This window comes from Leopardus geoffroyi, chromosome A2 (assembly GCF_018350155.1).
Source record: "Leopardus geoffroyi isolate Oge1 chromosome A2, O.geoffroyi_Oge1_pat1.0, whole genome shotgun sequence".
NCBI lineage: Eukaryota > Metazoa > Chordata > Mammalia > Carnivora > Felidae > Leopardus > Leopardus geoffroyi.
This window is the reverse complement of record NC_059331.1, coordinates 63,437,253-63,456,682: the sequence shown is the minus strand read 5'-3', so window position 1 is coordinate 63,456,682 and position 19,430 is coordinate 63,437,253. Positions and strand designations below refer to the sequence as shown.

Here is a 19,430-nt window from a genome sequence, read left to right as displayed (position 1 = left end):
CGGTTCTGTCTTGTATTCATCTAAAGAAACCCACGTGTCAGTGGATCCGCGCTGTGTAAAGTGTGCTGTTTGAGGGTCGGCTGCGTTTCTGATTCCACTTTTATCGTATTCTATGCTGTCATGTGGATGACGCCAGAGACACTTTAGAAAAAGGCAAGAAGCAGGAGCTGCTGGGGTGGGGGTGGGGGGGCGCAGTCGGTTGAGTGTCTGACTCTTGATCTCGGTTCAGGTCACGATCTCAGGATTTGTGACTTCAAGTCCCACATCGGGGTCTGTGCTGATGGTGCAGAGCCTGCTTGGGATTCTCTCCCTCCCTCTCTCCGCCCCTTCCCTGCTGTTCTCTCTCTCTTCTCCCTCTCTCCCTCTCTCTCTTCCTCTCTCCCTCTCTCTCTCTCTTCCTCTCTCTCTCTCGATAAATAAATTAAAAAAAAAAAAAAAAAAAGACAAAAAGTGACCATTTAGATTTGGTGCAAAGACCGTGAGGCAGCTGTGTCTTCCAGAGAATGTTGGTTAAATCCATCCTGCCGGGTAATCCTGTCGCTGGGGCTTCCAGAGGGTGGTGCACCACGCATTCCAGGCTTGCCGTCTGTCCAGGCGTCTCCATGTTTTTTGTGGTTGTCGTTTGTTTGGTTTTTATTTGTTTTTTAAAATTTTATTTAAATTCCAATTAGCCGCCGTACAGGGTGATAATGGTGTCAGGAGTAGCAGGCGTCTCCATTTTTATTCTTCCTCCAGCCCGGAGCCCTTGGCGGGAAGTGCTACCTCATGGGCGCTTTGGTCATTAAACAGCTGAGAGCTTCCTCTGACAGCGAGCGCGAGGTGGGGTGCTCTCCTTCTTGTCACCTCTTTGCGTGAGCGCATGTGAGTGCACGTGAGAGTGTGCGTGTGTGTTTTCTCCTGAGATTTGCCATTTATGTATGTATGGATGGATTGATGGATTGATGTGTGTATGTATTTGTGTGTGCATGTATGATTTATCTGTGTGTGCGCACGTGTGGATTTTTGTGTGGATTCGTGGACTTAACATGGAGTTAACACGCCATGTCGCACTGGTTTCGGGTGTATAATATGCACTGGATACAGCAACTCTGTGCGTCACCCGGTGCTCCTCACAAGTGCACCCTTAACCCCCATCACCTGCTTCAGCCGTCCCCCTGCCCCACCTCCCCTCTGGCGCCCACCAGTCTGTTCTCTGTAAAATACTCCGAGTTCGGAAAGTCTGGGAGACGTTCAGGCAGGAAGGCCGCAGGCCATGAGAAGCCTCGCTGGGAGCCTGGCTGTGATTGGAAACGGTCAGCGGCCAGGGTCTGGGACAACCGTGGGCATCACCTGCCCTTCCTTCTCTTGCCAAACCTTTCCCGTGCCCTCTGCCCCTCCCAGCACGCTGGGCGAAAGCAGGACAGCCCCAAAATACTGAAAACGGTATTCTCGTGTCTCCTAGTGGGAGGGGGTGCTTGAAGGTGGGCACCTCGCCTGAGTTCCCCGCAACAACGGAGCCCTTCTGACGTCCAAACCCAGACAGGTGCATGGCCTTCACGTGGCGGAGTGGATCCTTCGGGCTCCACCGGAGCCCAGGGGTGACGGGGCTTTGAGGAAGTGGGGGCCGTGTGTCAGGGTAGCATGTGCCCGCGTGTGGCCAGGTGTGTACAGCCCAGACCGCAGGGCCGACTTTGAAACATGCATCTGATTATCCCTCCTACAGCTGATTATTTCAGATTATTTCTCCCACAGCTTCCCAGCCCACCTTCAGTGCTTACTGAAGACTCTCCTCCTACACATAGCCCCCAAGTGGGAGCCACCGACACCAGCTCTGTGACAGATCCGGCCATCCAGGGAGTGGCTGCAAGTGGCCCCGGGGACTACGGGGCGAGGGAGTACTGGGTGCTCAGCCTGGGCAGCACAAGGTCAGTTTGATCCAGAGGTCAGCTCCGTCCACGCTTGCCCGTCCATCACTCTGTGCGGTGGCCAGATGCCAGGGGCGCGACCCGCCCTGGTCAGGGGCAGCTCTTGAAAATGTAGGCCTTCAGTCTCAGCACAATAAGGAAAAGCCAAACATCCCCCCAGAATTTGCCAGAAGGCTGGAGTTCAGGAAACGTAATGAACATTTGTCCTCAATGGCTTTGTGCTGAGCAGGATGCTCACAGGGCCGCACTGGTCTTCACAGGGCCTCACGGGCCTCACTGGGCCTCACAGGGCCACACTGGTATTCACAGGGCTGCAGTGGGCCTCATGGGACCTCACTGGACCTCACAGGGCCTCACTGGGCCTCACTGGGCCTCACAGGGCCACACTGGTATTCACAGGGCTGCAGTGGGCCTCATGGGACCTCACTGGACCTCACAGGGCCTCACTGGGCCTCACTGGGCCTCATGGGTCCACATTGGTCTTCACAGGGCTGCACTGGGCCTCACTGGGCCTCACTGGGCCTCACACAGCCACACTGGGCCTCATGGGGCTCCACAAAGGAGGGCAGCCTCCTCTTGGTCCTGCGTTGTGCAGGTGGGCACCCGAGTCTTGGCCATTGTCCACAGCTGGTGGCCCAGCCCGGCTTCCCCGGCAGCTGTAACAGCCCATGGCCTGCACAGGGGTGGGCTGTCTGACAGCGACAAGGGCCCTGCCTCAGGCAGCCACGGTGACAGGTGCCTGTGAGTGATACCAGCAGCACAGGAGGGAAATTACTGCATTGTCACCAAACACAGACAGGCCAAAGGCGGCGTCTTTCCGGCACCAGAGTGAGTCTGCAGTAGGAAAAGAGGAATGAAGGTTTTAGAGGCCTTGCCGTGAGAGGTGGCCGCCTCTCCCCGAACTGTGCCCATGCCAGATGCAGGGCCTCCCTTCTGTGGAGCGACCCTGCCTCAGGGTCCCGGGCAAGGAGAGGGGAGACACACAGAAGCCCGTCCGTCCAGCCCCAGGATCCCGGGTGGCTTCGGAGGCCAGGGGCGCAAGGTCTGGGGTGGTGGCCCCGGCTCGCCCCAACGTGCACCACTTTGCAGGGCGGCGGCCCACACGGCCCTGAGCGGCCTCAGGGCCAGCAGGTGGATAGACCGCAGCACCAGAGCCGTGTCCGTGCACTTCACTCTCTATAACCCTCCGACTCAACTCTTGTCCAGCGTGTCCCTGCGCGCCGAACTGCTCCCTGCAGGGGGCCTGGCCCTCTCCCCGCTGGTGGAGTCGGTGGTCGTCTTCCACAGGAACTCGTCCCGGTGGTACCGCCTCACACTTCCTGAGGTGGGTCCGCCCGCACCCGTGCCTGCTTGTGGGTCCCGGGCTCCACTTAGGGTGGCCCACCCGCCAGGCTCCCCACCGCGTCCCCGCTCCCCACGTCCACGCAGACCCGCGGTGCCGCCCCCTGTGATGCAGGGCCCGGCAGGGGACAGTCGGCACCCTCTCTCTGCTTTGAGATGCGCGTTGGCATCAGTGCTCTGCAGAGGGGTGGAGAGCGTCCCGAAAGAGTCTTGTTCAGCTTAAAAGTGTTACCTGGGAGGGTCCACGGGGGCTCAGCACGGCTGACCTGCCCTGGGACACGTCTCGTTCGGACCTTACTGCACATCCTGTCCCTGCTGCTGCTCCGAATGAACAAACACAGGCAAGCAGGAACTTCAAGAAATTGTTCATCAGGAGCTTCCAAGGCTCTGCCTGGCCCAGGAGCTGATAATAACACACATCTCACAAATTGTGGAAAGTCGTTCTCTGGAGCTGTACGAGGACGGGCCGGGAGGACCCTGCTGGGTGGCTGCATGCTGTTCGCACCACAGGGTCTGCCTGCGCGTGGGGTCCACCACGAGCTCACCTGTGTCCCTAACTGACACCCGGCAGGAGGCAGGGGCCGGGGGGGGGGGTCCTGCGGGAAGGGTACCAACAGCCCCTGGTGCCTGGCGGGAGCCAGCTGGGAGCGCATACCTGGGAACACAGTGTGTCGTATCTTTGTCTCGTGTGTCCCTCCGTCAGCTGGTCTTCCTGGCGTTCAACCTGATCGGCCTGTGTCTGCATCTCTCCGGCATGGCTGAGACGGGCGTCCGCAGCTACTGGCACAGCCCAGGGCGCTGGCTGGAGGTAGGCTCTCCTGTCGTTGTCCTGGAGAAAAACGGTACCAGAAAACCAGTGTCCTTACCTGAAAGCGAAGATGATTTTAGCAGGAAACGGGTTGTGCTCTAGCTAATTCCAAGCGTCTTGCCGTGTCCCCCTCTGTTGTGTTGATGACAAATAGCACGGGGTCAGCATCCGTTCGCTGCTCCTGCTGTTACTTTGCACCCCTAGCTGTGCGGGTGCCATTGGCGGGGGGGCCTCCCTGGGAACCCCCTGAGGCACCTTCCTCTTCAACCCTGCAGCTCACCGTGGTTGGAGCCGGCCTCACCTACCACGCAGCCTCCAGCCACCTGGTCACTCTCACCGGGGAGGTGGCCGACCACTTCCAAAAGGGACTTTTCCACGAGTTTCTAGACCTCAGTGTTGTGACTTCATGGAATCAGGTATGGAAGGGCATCCAGGGCCTCACGTGCCCTGTGAGGCTGCCCAAAGGAGGAGGTCATCCATGTTCTAGAAGGTTCTAGACAAGGGATTTGTTCCATATTGAATGAAAATGCTCTGAGCCTAGGACAAGGGTGAATGGGACAGGGAAGGGCCTGGAGTCCTTAGGGGACATGTTGCAGGGGTGCATGTGTGTGTGTGGAACATGACTCTAGAACACGGACTGCTCCAGTGACTCTACGTGAGAGACTGAGACACATCATGTCTGTTTCCTCTCCTCCTAACGGCGCCCCAGAGGTGGGTGGAGTCAGCCCCTCCCATGGTGCAGGAGGGCCCTGGTCCTGCCACAGGGACTGACCCCCACCAGCCTGGGCTCCATCAGAGGAGCAGGGCCAAGTGCACATCCGGGTGGGTGAGCCCAGGCAGGAGTCCTCGGGGGCTGGGGGGGGGCGGGCAGCACAGCCTGTGGTGTGGACAGCTGTCGTGGATGTGGACGTAGGCAGGTGGAGCTCTCATGTTCGGCTTCCTTGTCCTGCGGCCTCACAGCCACCCCCCTGACCCTGCAGGTCTTCTGGGAGCTCCCTTTTCCACCCAATGGGTGGCAGCCAGGGCCCTGAGTGACCTCACACCCCCAGGGTGGGCCCTCCCAGAATGACCTAGAAGAATGGGCTCTTCTGTGCCCCAGATGCTGACCAGCCTCTAGGCTAGCATGGGGCCATGCACGGTGGGGCCCCGAGGTCAAGCTGCACACACAGATGCTGGCCCAGAGCAGGCAGTGCCCTCATCCCTCTTCCGCGTGTCCATTGAATGTTGCCCTGTCCTCATGGCGCTGACCAGCTGTGTTGTGCTGACTTGGTTTATCGTGTGTCCGTCCTCAATGCTGGAGGCTCCGGGGAGGAGGATGGCCGCTTCTCTGGGATGGACGGCGGGCTCCTGTCTGCCTTTCGCTGCATGTCTGCACTCGCTTGCTGGTCTCCCGAGCTCTGCCTCCTGTAATGGTGGCTGCCATACTGGCCTTTTCCTTGCTGAGTGCAGGGAGGCACCGACCCCCGCTGTCTCTGTGTCCGCCTCGTCACAGCCTCACAGATGGGGGTGTCTGGGCCCTGGGACTCTCCATCCGGGCTAAAGTCAGCCGGCCCAGCTTGCCAGCCTGGCCACACTCAACACACGGCTGCCCCCCAACCGTCGGCCTTGGGAAGGGCCTTTGCCTCCTCCGTGGCTGCTGTTGTGCAGCTCAGTGAACTGAAGCCCCGACAAGCTGTCCTGGTGTTTCTAGAACCAGCAGGGTCCCAACTCAGGCCTGGTCTTTCCGAACGTGTGTTATGATTTGTCCTTGGCCCTAGTTCATTCTGCAGACTTTGCTTGCTGTCCCTCCAACACCTGGGACCAGGACGTCATCACATGCAACGACTGCCTGCTGGGTGTTCCCCTCGCGCACGGCCGGCAGGTATAGCCGGTAGTTGGGGTGATGTGCTGACCTGCTGTGTCCTTTTGTCTCAGAGGGTGTCGTGGCTGCAGGGGACCCTGTCATTCGTCCTGACGCTGAAGTGCATCTGCCTCGTTGGTGTCCAGACACCGGTGGCGTCCTGCTCCTTCCTGACACGCCGCTGTTTCGCTGGCGTCTTCGCGGCAGGGGTGAGGCTTCCCCCAGAGCCAGGGTCAGGTTCCCTCCGCGATAAGTGAGCACGGCCGGCGTCCTCTTCTGTTAGCACCTTCTCTGGGTGGGGTGACGGGGAGGGATGAGCTCTCAAGCTGAGACACCCCTAGAGCCCCGGGCTTCCAACGTCACCCCGTGGTTTTCCATCACGGGTGCCGGTCGCTACATGGTGAGTTGTGGCCGTGAGCACAGGAGCCCCGACCGAGTCCACGCTTGCTCTGTTCCGCGCCTTCCCGCCGCATTATTACCATCACTACTGCCAAAGCAGCCGTTCTCCCCCGCGGAGCGTTTGCTAAATGCCAGGACGGCGGCTGGGCTGTCTGGCGGTTCCCTCCCTGAACAGTCACAGCCAGGCCGCCTGCAGCCCAGCTCTTCCTCACGGGGAGGCCTCCACTCCCCTTGCTCCTGAGGGAGGGTCCAGGCCGGGTGATCTGACTGTCAGGGTGCCAGACTCTACTTGCACATGGGAACCCAGCACAGATCCCCAAACCCTGCTAGCTTCGTGCTCGGCAGGACAGGCCCAGCAAACCAAGGTGGGAACAGCTGACCCCGGAGTCGAGACCCGGCTTCATACCCAACTGCACCTCTCCAGAGCCCGCTGTCACAACCGTGGGCCCGTACCCAAGCTCCGCCTCCAGGAGCGCATGGCAGGCGTGTGCCTGGCCATTTACCCTGGGCTTGGAGATTGCACGTACGTGGAACTCTTCTGACTACTAAACTGGTCGTTGTTATACCACTTCGCAACTCAAAAAAATGCTTTTTTGTTCAGAAGAACACAGAACATCATGAGTAAATTGTCCAAACTAAGTGGCAGAGCCCCAACTGTTCAGAAATTATGGGATGCGCAGGGACAGGTGTGTGGGGAACCACACTTGCTCGGCCCACATGGCGGACCACTGGCGGCTGTGATTGATTCCACTCAGAGTAAACAGCAGTGAGGGGAGCGCCAGCATCTTCGTAGGGAGGCCTCGGGTGCAGGGCCGGGGCTAGGAGCACGGGAAATGGGGCCAGCGGGTGGTGGCGGGGGACTGGGCTGGGGCCCACGTGGACCCGTGACGACGGGCTGGCGGTCTGTCATGCAGGTAGGGTAGACCTGCACACATGTGCACACACATGCACACGCTCACGTGCACACACGTGCACACTGGACCAGTGGTACCACCCGAGGTTCCTAGATGAAGTCTCCCATGTGGCACAACAACCAGACCACAAAACTTGACCTGAGTTAAATGTAACTCCCTTTGCTTCTTAAGTGGTTTATTTTACTGATTCCTTGCCAGGTGCTGGAGACATGAAGCATGGCTGCCAACAGCTAGGGTGGGGTGCAGGGAGGAAGAGAGGAGAGATGGTACCTGGGCACTTGAGATAGAGGAGGGGGTGGAGCTGGTGGGCACTGGGGGAGGGGGAGGGGCAGGGAGGAAAGAGGGGAAGGGAGGGAAGAGGGGAAGGGAGGGAGGAGAGGGGAGGGGGGAGGGAGGAGAAGGGCTAGGTAGGGAGGGAGGAGGAAGAGAAGAGAGATGTGAGGGGAGGAGGGAAGGGTAAAGGAGGGGGAATGAGGAGGAAGGGAGGGGGAGCGAAGGGGGAGGGGTTAGGGAAGGAGAAGGGAGGGGAGAAGAAGTGGGGAGGGGAAGGGAAAGGAGGGAGGGAGGGAGGGAGGGAAGGAGGAGAGGGGCAAGTGAGGGAGGGAGAGAAAGGGGAAAGGAGGGGAGACAAGGCGGGGAGAGGGGAGGGAAGGGAAGAGGAGGGGGAGGGGAGGGGAGAGGTGCAGGAGGAGCAGGGAGAGAGGAGGGGAAGGGGGGAGGGAGGAGGAGGGGAGGGGAGAGCGAAGGAGGAGGGGTGAGGGAGGAGGAAGGGAGGGGCAGGGCCCCAGAGAAGGTGCAGCAGACAGAACCGGGCACTAGGGATGACAAGATGGACTCCCAAGAAGCTGCTTCTCCAAGCGTGCTGTTGTTTGGAAGCACTCAGAAGCCCCCAGGCGGGTCTTGGGCTCTGCGGAACCAGGGCCAAGTCAGGTGAGTGGTGGCGGGTTTTCTCCCCACAGCTGGCGGGTGTCCTGATGCTAGCAGCCCACTCCCACCTGCGCATGGCACTGCCTGGCACCTTCACGGACGTCTCCCGAGGCCTGCCGTTCCGTTTTCCAGGAAGACGCCAAAGAGACACGTTCCCCGGTCTTTCCAAGTCTGACCCGCAGGCCCTGGCTTGGTGCTGCGGGGCTTTCTTTATACTAACGAGCACCATGTGGTTGGGAACGGTACGTGCACCTGCCCCAGACTTTGAAGTCAGGGTCTGCCGTAGGCATGAAACTCTCCTCGTCTGTGTGCATGTCTCCACATGGCCATGGCTCCCTGAGGCCCATCTGCCCTAAGAGGGGCAGGGGCTGGACACTCCTGCAGCCTGAACAGGTCCAGCAAGACCGAGCATTCCAGTGCGCTGCCTCCTCCAGGGAGACCCCCAGCCCTCCAGGCGCTGAGCTGCACCCTCTTTCCTCCTCTAGTGGTGGCTGCTAACTCTTGCCTTGTTATTTCAAACTTCCCATCTTACAAAGGTTTCACTCCATTAGCCAGCCTTCACCGGACAGGTTCTCTAACCTCAGGCTGAGTTTGGAGTGGGGATCCATTTCCCACCTTCCTACTGATCTGCCACTTGCCAATCTAGTCATGTCACACACACACACACACACACACACACACACACACACACACACCAACACACCAACTTAAACCCCCACCTTGACAATACTCAGACCTGAGTCCTTTGTTTCTTTCAGTGTTTCTAGCTTCCTGGTCACGGCTCATCCATCCATCTAGTCTTCCCTCTGCCCGTCCACCCATTAACCCGTCCCGCCCTCCATCCATGCACGCATCCACCCATTCATCCACAGATCCCTCCCTCCTGCATTTCCTCCCTCCCTTTTCCCTCCATTCCTCCCTCCATCTATCCACCTATCCATTCATCCATCTACCTATTCATCCGTCTATCCGTTAACCCATCCGTCTATTCATATGTCCACCTGTCCATCCACCTATTCATCCATCCACTTATTCATCCACCCACACAACCCATCTACTCATCCAGCCATCCCCCCACCTCTCCATCCATCCACCTATCCATGTAGCCAGCCAGCCAGCCAGCCATCCAATCATCACCCACCTCTCCATCCATCCATCCATTCATCTACTCATTTGTTCATTTGTGCACTCATTCCACAATTACTTAAAGAATACCCATTCTGGGGGCGCCTGGGTGGCGCAGTCAGTTAAGCGTCTGACTTCAGCCAGGTCACGATCTCGCGGTCCGTGAGTTCGAGCCCCGCGTCGGGCTCTGTGCTGACGGCTCGGAGCCCGGAGCCTGTTTCCGATTCTGTGTCTCCCTCTCTCTCTGCCCCTCCCCAGTTCATGCTCTGTCTCTCTCTGTCCCAAAAATAAATAAACGTTGAAAAAAAAAATTAAAAAAAAAAAAAAAGAATACCCATTCTGTTTAGGCAGTGGTGAAGAGGACATTATCCACAGTCCATAGAGGATGACACGAGTATAAACAAAGAATTGTAGCAATTTTTAAATTTTGATACATTTCCTTTATTGGATGTGCGATTTGTAACTATTTTTCCCATTCTGTGGCTTGTTCTTTTAATTCTTTTAATGGTGTTGTTTTGCAGGAAAGTTGTTAGTATTTGTAAAGGCCAATTTACCAGTTTCTTCTTTTATAGATTCCACTGGTGTCCTATCTAAAACCAAATGGCAACGCCACCGTCACACGTATTCTCTCCTATGTTTCTTTTAGAAGTTTTGTAGTTAATAGGTTTTAGATTTAGGTCCGTTCTGAGTTAATATTAGTATAGGTTTCGAGGGGTGGATCAGAGTTACTGTTCTTTCAGTTTGGGACATCCAGTTGCCCCGGCACCATCTTTAAAAAGCTCGTTGAACTGCCTGTGTATCTTTGCCACCAATCACTTCACTGTTTCCGTGATTCTGGTTTTGGGTCGTCTTTCCTATTCCGCTGACCCCTTCTTTTGCCAATCCCACGCTGTCTTGATTACTAGAACTCTATGTAAGTCTTAACGTGGCACAGATGAGTCCTCCAGATTTGTTCTTTTTCAGTTCAGGCTGTTCTTGTTCTTTTGCCTTTCCATATAATTTGTAGAATCTGCTCATTGGTATCCACAAAACGGCATGCTGGGATTTTGAGATTTCTAAGGATGTATAAATCAGATTTGGAGAGAAGTGACATCTTCATGATAGGAAGTTTTTCAAGCCAAGAATCCTGTATGTCTGTCTGTTTATTTACATCTTTGACATCTTGTAGTTTTCAGCACGTGGATCTCGTACAACTATGCAGTTCTAAAGCCTACCTAGAAGCTTCCTCAAAGAACAAGCAAAATAGAGTCCCATTTGTTTTCCCGAGGGGACCAGGAAGTCCTCACACAGCAGAAGGGATAGTGGAGTTGGGCTTTGTTGGATGAGAGGGACCAGCTCACGGAGACACCTGGGAGCAGGGTCTGAAGGCTGGAGTTCAGAGTTAAGCAGCCATGATTTGGGGAACGATGCTTGGAGCCAGGAGGGCTCTGAGTGTCATGCTAAGATGATAAGGCGCTTGGACTTTATCATGAAGAATAGGAAGGCAGTGGTGCCCAGGGGGTCTCTGCAGAGACAGGCTCGTGTGGCTGGTAGAGGAGGAAGCCTCGGACCCACACCTGCTTTCTGAACGGATGGTGTCCTGTCCTCAGGCACTGGGCCTCCCTGCAGGGCTCTGACATGTTGCCAGGGGTTCGAGGGATTTAGGACCAAGCAAGGAAAAAGATATGACCACGAGAGACAGCAACACGCACAAGTGGTACCTGGCTACATCTTGACAGGTCGCACAGCACAAGACCTTCCAGAGGCTGTGTCTCAGGACCACCTCAGGAAAGGGAGAAAGGCAGTGGATGCAGGGAGGGTGGGAGGTGGTCTTCTGTGTGTCACTGTGACCCAGTGGCGTGAGGGAGGTCTGGGTCAGAGCTCCGGAGGGCGGGAGCACTGTGGGGTCTCACAGGGGCAGCACCCTGTCTTACCAGGGGCAACAGCTGTCTGGTGACTTTCTGCAGGGTATGCAAAGCAGGCCCTACATGGCTCAAAAGTTTGCTTGTTTGGACTATTTTTAAAATAGTCAAATGTGCAAAACTTTGAGTTTGGTGCCCACGGGCTTTTTGAGCTAACAAGTCTCAGCCTGCAGTAAAGAAAGAAACAAACTGGGGCTGGTGTGCGGAGACCACAAGGGCGCCTCTTCCTGTCTCCCGGGCACAGGCACAAGCCCACAGTGGGGCACACGCATGGCCGGCAGGGCTGCTGAGGACCCCAAACCGATTTTACGTGTGGAAGTGCACGTCATGTTAACAGTGTTTGTCCTCAACTGTTAGATACGGAAACATCCTTTATGGTAAGATTTGTTCTCAAGGCTGAATCCATTGTGTGTTCTGAGTGAGCTTAAGGCACGAGAGGTGTTTTCCTGTTTTGCTAAGCAATTGGTGTCTTACTAAAAGCTCACAGGACAGCATCCTGAGATGTGATCTCCACTTCGTAGTCTGTCAGGTTAACAAAGCCATGTTGGGTTTGGTAACATGCAATTTGTCTTTTTTGTCCTCCTCCCCAGCTGAGAGGTTCCCTCATGACTCTTGTTCGAAAAAGAAAATCTTTCCAAAGCAAATCCCTTGTGAGTCTAGAAGACGTGACTGCGTGCATGTGGGGACAGTGCCTGGCCTTGCTGGGACTGGAGCGGCCACAGCGGGAAGAAGCTGAGACGGTCGAAAGTCAGGTGACTGTGGGGCCTGGGTTAGGGGGCACAGTGGCACATTCAGAGGAGGCTTCCTCGCAGAACTTGGCTTTTGGTTATTAACCATGGTGGCGATTCTGTGCCAACTATCTTTGCAAAGGCAGGACACTTTTGGTTGAAATTCTAAGGCCTTGAGGGGATTACCAAGCACGTTCTCTTCCACAAACTCATTATGTTTGGATGGCCCTGTTGGGTTAGAAAGGTGGAGTTTGTGGGCGCCTGGGTGGCTCAGTCAGTTGAGCGTCCGACTTCGGCTCAGGTCATGATCTCACAGTTTGTGGGTTCCAGCCCTGCGTCGGGCTCTGTGCTGACAGCTCAGAGCCTGGAGTCCGCTTCTGATTCTGTGTCTCCCTCTCTCTCTGCCCCTCCCCTGCTCATACTCTGTCTCTCTCTCACTCTCTCAAAAATAAAGATTTAAAACATAAATAAATAAATAAAAGAAAGATGGGAGTTTATGATTCCCACTTAGACCAACAAACACACACCACCCTGTCCCTGTAGAGTCATTTGATTTCATTTTCTGCCACCAGACCCAAACCTCTACCAGAATGTGGGGACTCAGGCACAGTGTTTGAGCCTAGTCACCCTGACACGGAGGCAGGCACATCAGAGCCAGTGTTTGCACGCCGAGTGCCCAGCTGTTTCATGACTGACAGTCATCCCTCAGCGTGGTTCATGCAGTCGTGATAGCGTGCGTTTTTATAGGGCTTCGTTCTGTATCACGTGTTTACCATTCCTTATTGCCTTTAAGTCCATGTAAGAGTCCTCACGTAGACATTCTGAACCCTAACACTTGCCTGTACGTGACACAGTGAATCAGGGACCGAGGCATGCCTGTACATGACACGGTGAATCAGGGACTGAGATGTGAGGATTTGGGCCCAGCACCCAGGTCTTTGACTCCAGGGTCCAGTGAGCTTTCTATGTTTTTTTTTTTTTTTTTTAAGTTTATCTCTTCTATTTGGAGAGAGAGAGAAAGATGGGGAGAAAGAGAATCCCAAGCAGGTTCCACGCTGTCAGCACAGAGACCAATGCGGGGCTCAAACTCACAAACCGTGAGATCATGACCTTGAGCCAAAACCAAGAGTGGGATGCTTAACCGACTGAGCCACCTGGGTGTCCCTCCAGTGAGCTTTCTAACAAAGCACAGTGCCATCTAAAGTCAATACCAGTAAACGCTTCAGAAAATGAGAGAAAAAGAAAAAAATCTGGTTCTCGAAGGCACTCACTAATGTGATTTTCTTTGCTTCAGCATTACTACCTGGATGAAGTCTCAGATCTGCTAGAGGAACTTCTGTTGAAAATTAATAGCTTGTCCGACAGCCCGCGACTTCCTCTTCCAGAGCAGCAATCCTGTGATGAGACAGAGGCAGAAGGTGGTCCCTTGGGGAGCATTTCTGCCTAACAAGCCACTGGGGTAAGCAAATGAGGAATTATTTTTATCTCTTTCCTTTATAGCAAAAATGTTTTGTTTTGTTTTTTTAAGTTCTAAGGGAGGTATGAACTGGTTGCCGTTCCAAATCATGAATCCATTCGCATAAATATTCCCTAAGGGTGGGTAAGCTGGCGGGAAGGTGTGCTCTGGCCAGAACTGAAGAACCACTTAATAATGAAAAGTGTAGCAAAGGACTTTCCAGCGTAAAATGATAGCAGAAATACCTCTGTACTCCCTCACCCCTGATTACAGCCGGAATCAGCAAAGATAGTGAGAAACAGAAATGGAAATTCCATGCCCGCAGACCCCAGGAAATATCTGTGATCCAGAACGTGACCAAGAATCCCCCAAAATGACAGCCAATACAGTGAAAATTAGGCCAAAGGGAGAGAGGACCTGGCCGCTCCCAAGCGCACATTCTCCAACCTCAACAACACACGTGGGGGTCAGCCAAAGGCCCCTGGTCTGGAAGAAAAGAGCTACAGAAATCCCCTGGAACCTCAGCCCTCATGGGCTGAACGACAGCCTCCTGTTTCAGAAGCCGTCTGTTGATGTGGCGGCCAGTGGAGGCGCTGTTGGCGGCCCATGGGCCCAGAGCCACCCAGATTCACACACGGGTTGGATGCAGTGAAAAGGCAGAGGAGCGTGAGGTGTGTTCTCGGGGGGCTCCCTGAGGTCCAGAGAGAGGCCGTGCAGCCCAGACGCACGGTCACACAGCCCAGTGGCGTGGGCGTGCTCCCTGGCCGCAGCGAGGTGGACCCCCTCACGCAGAAGGGTGTGCTCATGATAAACGCAGATCAACCATGGGACCGTGTGACAGACTGCTGAGAGAGCAGCCGTTAAAGATGATGGTAATGAAGGAGACAGAGACCAGGCCAGGAGAGGATCATCACGGACCCGTCAGGCCATAGGCAAGTGTACTCCACGCACAGGCCCAAATGCACCGAAAAGTTTTACTTCTCTGAGTAAGAGTGCAAAGCCACGATGGAAGGTTGCTTGCTCTCTCTCTCTCTCTCTCAAAAATAAACATTAAAAATAAGATAGAAAAGTGAATTTCTGCATTAAAAAAAAAAAACCACAAAGGAGAAATTGACAGAGTTGAAGAAAGAAAAGGAGCAGATGGCCGGAAACACAGGCCGAGCAAAAGAAAAATGAATTCACAAGAGAGACTGAAGGATACAGGTGGCAAATTTGAGAACACTCAGCAAAATGAGATACTTTTATTTTTTATTCTTTTATTTTTTTGATGTTTTGTTATTTGTTTTTGAGAAAGAGCACGCACACAAGCGGGGGAGGGGCAGAGAGAGAGGGAGACACAGGATCCGAAGCAGGCTCCAGGCTCCGAGCCGTCAGCACAGAGCCCGACGTGGGGCTCGAACTCACAGACCTGAACCGAGGTCAGATGCTTAACCGACTGAGCCACACCAGGCGCCCCTAAAAGAAAAAACCTGTTTAAATGTGCATGTCAGTGGAAAATTGGGCAAATGGTAGGAAAAGCATAATTTTTACAGAATAGGAAATAAATTGTGTGGGGAACTTAGAAGAAAAACAATCTATTAAGAAAGGACAGATGCCACTTACTGTCTTCGTCACATAAAATAATGGGAGGTTCAGTCCAGAGTTCAGAAGAAATACAACGTTATGCATTTGTATTCACTCATACCGTAAGGTTAACGTTATTATTTCTAGACTTTAGAGAGAAAACGAAGGACAACGTGTACTGCTAAATCAGTGCTCAGGGGAAAATAGGGCCGATGCTACTGAGCGGCAGCAAATGAAAGTATGTCTTCAAGTGAAATCGTCAGGGAAACATGCACGCGCACAGGCGCACATGCATCCACGCACACACACGCACGTGCCTGCACAAACCAAGCCACGCAAGAGGAAGAAATCTGTAAAGATGAAAATGCAATTTAATTAAATCAGCAGCAAAAAAATGACCCAAGATGAATCTCTACTTACCAATTAAGTAGAGGGGCGCCTGGGTGGCTCAGTCGATTAAGCATCCGACTTCGGCTTAGGTCATGATCTCACGGTCCGTGAGTTCAAGCCCCGCGTTGGGCTCTGTGCTGACAGCTCAGAGCCTGGAGCCCATTTCAGATTCTGTGTCTCCCTCTCTCTCTGCCCCTCCCCTGTTCATGCTCTGTCTCTCTCTGTCTCAAAAATGAATAAACGTTAAAAAAAAAATTTAAAAAAAAACAAGTAGATACCTTATTAGCTAACATACAGCAAAGTGCGATGGAAGAAAGTACATTAAATGTACAAAAAAAACTGAGAAAATGAAAATTACTTTATGGAAATTAAGTGAATTCTGAAACACTTGGAGCCCGAGAATGGCCCTCGGTACTCCTTCTGCACCAAACTCAAGTCACGCAGAAACCTTAAGCAGCAAGGGAAACAGTTCTTCCAAAGGCACCTTGGCCCAGATGGTAGAAATCTCACCAGACTTAAAAAACACTTAAGTTCGGGATGTTCTCTGAACTGTTCCAGATCGCAGAGACAGAGAAAGCTTCCAGATGTGCTTCTATAGAGCAAAGTAATGCACTGATACCAAAACTGGGCACAAGTGTCTAACTTAAAAAGACAAAAACACCACATGCCAGTCTTACTGATGTTGATACCAAAAAATCTAAACCAATAAAACCCTGTAACAGTGAACCCTACTGATGGAACCAAGGCTTCCGGGAGCCACAGGCACGTATTGCCCAAAATGTGGAACCCCGTCTCCTACAGAAGGAGGGCGGAAGTTTGCGGGCTCTGTATGCCACTGGCGGGGGGGGGGGGGGGAGGAGGGAGGCCTCCAGGGGCGGCGGGGGAGGGGGAGGGGGGCCTCCAGGGGTGGGGGCTCTTCTTTGACTCCCCTTGAGGATATGTGGGTGTCTGAGTAGCTGGGGTGAAGCCGGAGTCCACAGAGCCCCTCGCAGTTTGTCATGGGGGAGAAAGGGGCCAAGAGATTGAGATGTTGTGTGTGACCGCTGCTGGGTTCAGCCAGGACTGTCCTTTGCACTTCACACCCTGGAATGCCAGAGAATTGGATAGAACAATTCTATTAAAAAGTTGCTTTGAGGGGCGCCTGGGTGGCTCAGTCGGTTAAGTGGCCGACTTTGGCCCAGGTCATGATCTCGCGGTCCATGAGTTCAAACCCCGCATCGGGCTCTGTGCTGACAGCTCAGAGCCTGGAGCCTGTTTCAGATTCTGTGTCTCCCTCTCTCTGACCCTCCCCCGTTCATGCTTTGTCTCTCTCTGTCTCAAAAATAAATAAACGTTAAAAAAAATAAATTAAATAAATTTTTAAAAAAGTTGCTTTGAGTTACATCTAACTTCTTTATCATTGAGGAAATCGAAAAGCAGATAAATCAAGTTTATTTCCAAAATACATGAAGCACATTAAAGTCTGACTTGAGATCAGTTTTGTAAGATGGATAAGTAAATATTCAACTCACGTCTACACTGAGTGGGCTTAGCATCCTGTGCGGTGTGAAAAAACGGTGGAGAGAGCACACTCCTGCCCCTCCCTCCTGCAGCTGGTGGTGTCCCAGTGGACAGGGCAGTGAGGCTGCATTCCAGCATGATGCCCAGTGCATGCTGATCCTGATTCCCTGGAAGCAGGTATCTAGAAATCATAAAACAGGGCTTTGGGAATTAGTGTTCTCTCAGAAGAAGGTCGTTGTGTTTGGAGGTCATGATCTGGGTTAAGAACGCAATCTTGCCAGGCACCTGGCTGGCTCTGTCAGTAGAGCATGTGACTCTTGATCTCGGGGTGTAAGTTCGAATCCCATGTGAGGCGATTACTTAAAGAAAACCGGAATGCAGTCTTGCCATTTGCCACATTTGGGACAAGACGCTGAGTGAAGTTAGTCAGACAGAGAAAGACAAATCCTGTATGATCTCACTTACATGTGGAATCTGAAAACAAAACAAGAACAAAAACCCAACCTCATGGCCACAGAGGACAGATCGGTGGTTGCCAGAGGCAGGGGGGTGGGGGCAAAATGGGTGCAGGGGTCAAAAGGTACGAAATTCCATTTTAAGAGGAAGGAGTCCTGAGGATGCGAAGGCGACCCCGGTTACAACGCCGTGTTTATGTCTGGTTGCTACGGAGAGTAAACCTGAAAGCTTCTCTCTGCAAGGAAGACACATTTTGCAATAATGTGTGGTGACAGATATTAACTAGACTTCCGTGGCGACCATCTTGCAACACGTGCAAATATCTGATCCCCGTGCCGCACACCTGGAGCCAACATGTCCCATGTGCCAATCAGAGCGACATAAGAGATGTTTACAAAGAACGTGGCATCAACGACCAAACGGGAAACAGAAAACACTGGCGAACAGAATCCAGCATCGGATGAAAAGAAAATGCCGTGATCATATAGGAGTTTTAAACCAGGAGAAGAAAGGTCTAAATATCAGAAACCAGATTAGTGACTTCACGAAGAAATGGCAGACACTACCTTTTGATTTTCTCCATGACTGCAGTTGATGAAATTCAACATCCATTCCTAATTTTTATTTTTATTTTTAAGTTTACTTGTTTTTGACTGAGAGATAGCATGCAAACAAACAGGTGTGGGAGGGGCGGAGAGGGAAGAGAGAGAATCCCCAGCAGGCTCTGTGCTGCGAGCACAGAGCCCGACATAGGGCTCGATTTCACGAACCATGAGACCATGACCTGAGCTGAAACCAAGAGTTGGAGGCTTAACCGACTGAGCCATCTAGGCTTCCCCATTCCTAATTTTTAAAACACACTCCTAACTGATAAAATCAAAGAAGTGAGACTGTATGTTGAGTCAAGAGCCGGTTCTTTGTGTGATGGTACAACGTCCCAAACATTCCCACCGAGGCAAGGACAAGGGGAGGTTGTCAGTTCTGAAGTCTCCTAGGATCACTTTTAAGGGATTTATCTCCTCCCATCCCTGGAGGCGCTTACCTTGTGTATATATTTAATAGCTCACAGCTGCGCTTAGGACGTGGTCGCCAGTCTTCCGTGCACACAGCACAGCCTGTTGTGAGTCCTCATACGGGCACAGCCGGTGGTCACTCACACCGACTCCCTGAGGTTCAAGAACAATCGCACTCGAACGCCATCAGAGGCGCAGGGTGCCTGCGACTCTCACGTTTCTGCGCTGTGACCAGATGGCCTGGAGCGGGACGGAACCAGGAATGTGCTCGGCACTGGAACCGGCTGAGCAGGCTGGACGGCATGGGACAGACCCTCTTTTGTATGATGTGATCTGAGGAAACAACCCGCTTGAATTTCCTAACCTCGGACCAGCTGGTTTTCATCTCAGCCATTAATAATTAAGATTCGTATCTTTATAAACTGGAAGGATTGGATGCCTGGAACTACCAAAGCCACCTGCAAATCACACTGTCCTTTGTCTTCTCGCGGTGACTCAGTGCCGTGAACTGCTGTGGGGCTGCCCGCCTCTGCCGCCGTCCTCCTCACCCGCTGGGCGACCGTACAGTGTCGCAGCGCTCCCTCTCGCCAGCCGTGTCCATCGGGCCCGGAGGACAGCGGCACACCAGCGGGTGCTTCTTATGGAGCAGGACACCTCTGCCCCAAATGCTTCCTGATGCACAGGCCTCCCTCATCATCCCACCCCCCTGGGACACGCTGCTTTGCAGGAGCGGCCAGGCCACCGAGACTTCGATGCAATTTAGAGATGCCAGAACGGTTGTTCCTATGTATTTTCCTCTTGATTCACTTTTATGAATATGGCTGAGCAAGGCAGGAGCATCTAGAAGGTCAGGAATGTCCTGACCGCAGGTTATAGTCTGCCTGAGCGGTTTTGGTCCTTTTTAAAAGAAGGAAAGAAGCGTAATTCATTAGCACCCACCTGCCAGGAGGGGAATTGGGCAGTTGGTGTAGCTGTGGAAAATCTGAGCTCGCTTTCCACATCCAGGTACTGGTGACCGTGGATGTGGGTGTACGATGGGGGCTGGTGCCCAATCCCCCACGGCCTCTGCTTTCAGAGAGGTTGGTGTGTGCGCCGCGTGAGTCAGGGACGGTCAGGACACAGGGAGCCATGGAAAGGGTGGACCTCCTTCCCACGTCTTCCCCGA

The 19,430-nt window shown here is 53.5% G+C and overlaps 1 protein-coding gene across 10 annotated transcripts in view; it reads left to right on the top strand.

Annotated features, from left to right (window-relative positions):
* PKD1L1 (polycystin 1 like 1, transient receptor potential channel interacting) overlaps nt 1-19,430 on the top strand; it is a 133,259-nt gene that overhangs the window by 104,381 nt on the left and 9,448 nt on the right. For 8 of the 10 annotated variants that reach the window (XM_045494233.1, XM_045494238.1, XM_045494234.1 and 5 more), the window contains 9 exons: nt 736-819; nt 1,732-1,904; nt 2,994-3,228; nt 3,949-4,053; nt 4,329-4,469; nt 5,968-6,102; nt 8,166-8,375; nt 11,750-11,911; nt 13,182-13,346. In XM_045494233.1, coding sequence (XP_045350189.1) covers nt 736-819; nt 1,732-1,904; nt 2,994-3,228; nt 3,949-4,053; nt 4,329-4,469; nt 5,968-6,102; nt 8,166-8,375; nt 11,750-11,911; nt 13,182-13,334 — 1,398 coding nt within the window. In that variant the 3' untranslated portion in view covers nt 13,335-13,346. Of the gene's footprint in view, nt 1-735; nt 820-1,731; nt 1,905-2,993; nt 3,229-3,948; nt 4,054-4,328; nt 4,470-5,967; nt 6,103-8,165; nt 8,376-11,403; nt 11,537-11,749; nt 11,912-13,181; nt 13,347-13,616; nt 14,653-19,430 lie in introns of those variants that run through there. The other 2 variants (XM_045494232.1, XM_045494237.1) reach the window with 2 other exon arrangements.